Source organism: Aplidium turbinatum, chromosome 18 (genome assembly GCF_918807975.1).
Source record: "Aplidium turbinatum chromosome 18, kaAplTurb1.1, whole genome shotgun sequence".
In the NCBI taxonomy this organism is placed as follows: domain Eukaryota; kingdom Metazoa; phylum Chordata; class Ascidiacea; order Aplousobranchia; family Polyclinidae; genus Aplidium; species Aplidium turbinatum.
The window spans coordinates 19,445,553-19,450,322 of NC_137489.1; the positions used below are offsets into that span (position 1 = coordinate 19,445,553).

At 39.3% G+C, this 4,770-nt stretch overlaps 1 protein-coding gene across 1 annotated transcript; it reads right to left on the minus strand.

Moving 5' to 3' along the window:
• Positions 1-968: 968 nt before the first annotated feature.
• On the minus strand, positions 969-1,571 carry LOC145787977 (26S proteasome non-ATPase regulatory subunit 9-like). The gene has a single exon (XM_082599817.1). It carries the CDS (start codon positions 1,569-1,571, stop codon positions 969-971), a length of 603 nt encoding a protein of 200 aa, XP_082455943.1.
• Between the last annotated feature and the right edge of the window lie 3,199 nt (positions 1,572-4,770).

The window sequence follows — 4,770 nt, forward strand, 5'->3', positions numbered from 1 at the left end:
TGCATTCTTGCGTCACAATGCTCTGGGCACAAGCCGGAAAACTTCTACAGTACACTAACGCTACTATTTTCTGCTGTGCAAAGTTTCACTAGGCTTTTTCTAGGTTTATTTTTGCGTGTCATGTTAGCGAAGGTAAACTTTCCCTGGGCCTTTTCTTACTGTAATACCAAAACTTAACAAATTTTGCTGCATCTTGCTGTAATAGCCTACTCGTATAATCTAATTTTGTAACCAACCTTGCCTTATCAATATTACTCGGAGATCAAAGTCAGACATTATCTTTAGGCTTATCAATATTACTCGGAGATCAAAGACAGACATTGTGACGTAAGACTTGAACTAAGTTGCGCGTGATTAGTGTAGAAGTACCGGTACTCCTATCGATTCTTAGCAAAGAATTCACCTTTGTTACGCTGATTCAATGTCATCAATCAAAGCAACGCAAAAATCGAAAGTTTTCCTGCTTGAATGGAAGCTAAATGGGATACAATATTCACAATTTCTAGATACGCGTTAGAATGCGTGGGAAATTATATTCTCGCAACAATTGTTCGAATGTTCGTGCTATGCAATGACGATTTGTATCGCTAGTACCTGTAATTTCTCGGCGAACAAATATGACCGATCTAGATGGTACCTCCCGCGGACACCACATGCTGTGACGGCGGACATGTCCGCCGTGAATTTGGAGGCCTGAATGAACTAATTCAGATGATATTGCATATAGCCTAATCTACTGGTATTGGTTAAAAATAAAAGCACAACTTTTAAGGTGACAGCAGTTGATTTTGTAGAAGACTGCACACTCTAAAATAACAAGGGCATGTAAACAACTCGTAATATTTTTAACCTTTGGATTAAGGCAACAGCCATTCTTGATAATTAAAATAGACCATCAAAGATGTTAAATTACATGGCAATGTTTTTGTAACACAAAAAAGCTTTATTACTTCAAGTACCTGCTCCACTCATAGAGCAACAATATTACAACCAAGTAAACCCCTTCCATCCCATTCTTGTGGTGTAAGTGCAAGAGACACTTGTTGTTGATCTCGTTTTACAAGTACATTTACTGGTTTTCCTTTGCTATGTTTCACTACATCACCAATCGCATTCAAACCAATAAAATTGTTCTTTGTGACGGACCCAAATTTTAATATTTCATCTCCAATTTTCAATCCAGCTGACTCAGCAGGAGATGTTCTTGAGATTAAATCGATAGCTGCAAATGGTATCAGTTCTGTTGCAATAGTTTGTGGTGTTGTGGTAGGTGCAACAACATCTGTAGTGCTTTCACTCACATCCATTGCTGCAACTTGAGCATGATACTCTGCTAAACCATTTTCGATTTGCTGCATTATTGCTTTATGATCATTTTGTAGACAGATGATATTGTGCCTTGCAGTTCTCACTTGCACTGCATCAATGTCGTTTCTGGGATAACCTTCCCTGTCAACAAGTGGAGCATCCATTCCAACATTTCCTTGACTTTTCAGTACTTCATACCAATGTTTTATGTTGCTTTCAATTTCATCTTTTTTTCGCATCAACTCTTTAACATATGAAGCCATTATTCACTTCACTTCAACAACTTCACTGGTGAAGCAAATAATTGTTACCAGTAACACAATGCAGTAGCCTACAAACTTACTAGGCTACCAACTATAGCCTACTATGTATGGTTATGAAAATAATGTTATGGTTTTTAAATAATTATGTATATACATATTACATAGGCGTCGATTTTCTCTTAAAAGAAAGGAATTCTGGGTGGGCGCGGGTTTTCAAACAGATTTCATTGAATGTGTATGTTCGCAAATTCGCAATGGTTAGCCTTTCTCACAAAGACTGCGTTTAGCGTCGCTGCAGCAATTAAGCTTTAATAGGTTTGATGTTTGCTTTCTTGCGCCTTGCGATCTTATGAGCGCTGCTAAACTAAACAAACTTCTTTTATGTTTTCCTTTGCGACCTAAAAAGCGCGTGACTCGTGACCAGTTACCTTTAAAGTGGCGCCTTTGGATTTGCCGCAAAATGTTCGGACAGGTGACTACAGTAACAAGTACCATCAGGGTTAAGATACATCCACTGGAATTCGGAAAAAAGCTTCCTTTGCAACACACGACCTTCCCGAGCCGAAAGCTGATCCGGCAGCATGCTAACGTCAAATGGAGCAGGTAGAGTTCCATGGCTCATGTTGTCTTCTACAACTACTGGTGCATTGCCTGAGACATTGACTTCACCACTGTCCATCCTTAAAGCACTGCTTTCTTCATCAATGCCAACTTTATGTCCATTCGTGCTGGACATGGCTTCTTCAGCGTTATCATCTCGACGCCTTTTAGAAGCTGGTTTTAAGAATGCACGAATAGACGTTTGACTTTGCTTCATGTTTAACTTTTCAATAATGAAATGACAACATCGCGCAGTGCCCCAATTTATACTCAGCAACAAGTTTGTGAGGAAAGATTTGTAAAAAGCGATTGTTTCAATACGATTTAGTTTGTATCGGTTATTTTATTGTCATGTTCATTTAAATGTCATATTCATATTCCCTTACGCTGACCTGGAACTGAAATTTGATTGTGACGTAACAAAGGTGAGACCATTCGGAGAACAGATTAAAAGTGGCTTTCTCTCACAAGGAATTGCCAGCGTGTGGCAGTGGTAGTTGCCGTGGCAACAACAATGCAGTGAGTACCGTTTCAACGCAGCGTTGTTGCGGAATTGCTTTGTTCTGTTGGATACCTAGCGAGAGACATAGCGTAAAATAAGAAGTTACGCTGCAGTTGGTTGGATAATTCAGCGTTTAACAAAAACGGAAATAATTGTAACGAACACTTCATAAGTGTCATGAAAACAGGGTGGGCAAAACATATTTTGCTTCAGTACGGTTGTTGCCGGGGAATTATTCCATCCATTAGATGCCGCTGAATGGAGAGCAGTCCTTAACGTGCGTTGCTCAAGCGCACACCCTGAGAGTCGAACCAGCACAGCTTGATCTTGAAGCTTCTTTGTTCCAGAAGTCACGCACTAACCGAGCTATCGGGGTGGTTAATCAGGATGCAACCTAGTTTGTACTCTGAACAGTTTGTACCCTGAAAACATCGAGAGAAAAAATTAAAAAAGCGGAAGTCGCTGATTGCAGTTTCCGCTAACCCTTACCCTAACGCTAACTCTCGCTCATTGTAGTTTCCGCAAACATTTTTCCGCAGTTTCTGCTAACCCTAACCATAGAGTAATCTATGCTCTAACCCTAACCCTCGCTGATCGCAGTTTCCGCAAACATTTTTCCGCAGTTTCCGCTAACCTTAACTATAGAGTAATCTATGCTCTAACCCTAACCTTTGCTGATCGCAGTTTTCGCAAACATTTTTCCGCAGTTTCCGCTAACCCTAACTATAGACTAGAGTAATCTATGCTCTAACCCTCGCTGATCGCAGTTTCCGCAAACATTTTTCCGCAGTTTCCGCTAACCCAAACTCTAACTATAGAGTAATCTATGCTCTAACCCTAACCCTCGCTGATCGCAATTTCCGTAAACATTTTTTCGCAGTTTTCGCTAAACCTAACCCTCCAGTTTGTTTCAAATTGTTTGGGGAACTCCAATCAGCGACTTCGGCTTTGTGCTATTAAACTGCGATCAGCGACTTCGGCTCTTTTCTATTTTTTCTCTCGATCTTTTCAGGGTACGAACTGGGGGTACGAACTGTTCAAGGTACGAACTAGGTTGCACCCGGTTAATCAGATAATCATATCAAAAGGTCTGGCAAATAGATGATGCGATTAACTGATTTTGTCAGTACAGCCTAACATGAGAGTTTCCACAAAATAACACCACTATTGTTTTGGCAGAACATTTTTTTCCGCTATCTATAAATCTGCTGATCACAGTCATGGCCCATGGGACCATATAGGCGCCGACGTTTCAAAAAACCTTGGGGGGCGAGAAAGGTGATGACGTTATAACCATACCGCTATTTTACTCAATTAAAATAGTCTTTGATTAAGCTTACTGTATTGTTTATATTGACACCTAGGTCGCAATTATTGAATTTATTGAATTTATTAGAACCGCTGCTTGAAACGATTAGTTTTACGCATGCAGTGCGCCTAGTCGTAAAAATTTTGATATTGTTAGGGTTAGCTCATAATTGGAACAGTAGGAAAACAAGCCGATTCATTTTCTTGCAAGTGAATAACAACGATCAAGATTCAAGACAGTGAAGTTATTGAAATAAAACGCAAAAAATCATGATCTTAAGCAGAGTGGAAACCCGCTATCAGTTTTATTAACCTCGTTTTGCTAATTACTTACCTTCAAAGCATTAACAACGGCGAAGTGTTTTCTCTTCTGTTTTCATTATTATTTTATGTCACTTTTGTGTTTTGATAAATAAACGATTGATTGATTTATCGAAAGTCTTTATAGTCTTTTATCAAATACCATATATCTACTCGAGTATAGGTCGAGATTTTGGCTAGTGATTTTCACCTCAAAAAGACAGGTTCGACTTATACACGGGACAAGCTGGTGTCTCCAGCTCAGCAGTTTTTAAAATAAACACATTTTTGCTGCGGCAAAATCATTGCCAACATAAATTATGGATTGTGAAATGGTGTCAGCCGAAGTAAGAGTTTTGAATACGTTTATTTGCAGTGATTCAAACTTGATTTTCAAATTTAATGATTTCTTGTCAGTTCTAAACTTTATGCACCTGTTGAGCAATAATATGCAAAGCTCACCAGACAAAACAGCAGAAAGAGCTGTTT

Coding starts and splice junctions, on each gene's coding strand:
- LOC145787977 (XM_082599817.1), bottom strand. CDS start 1,571: ATGGCTTCATATGTTAAAGAGTTGATGCGAAAAAAAGATGAAATTGAA.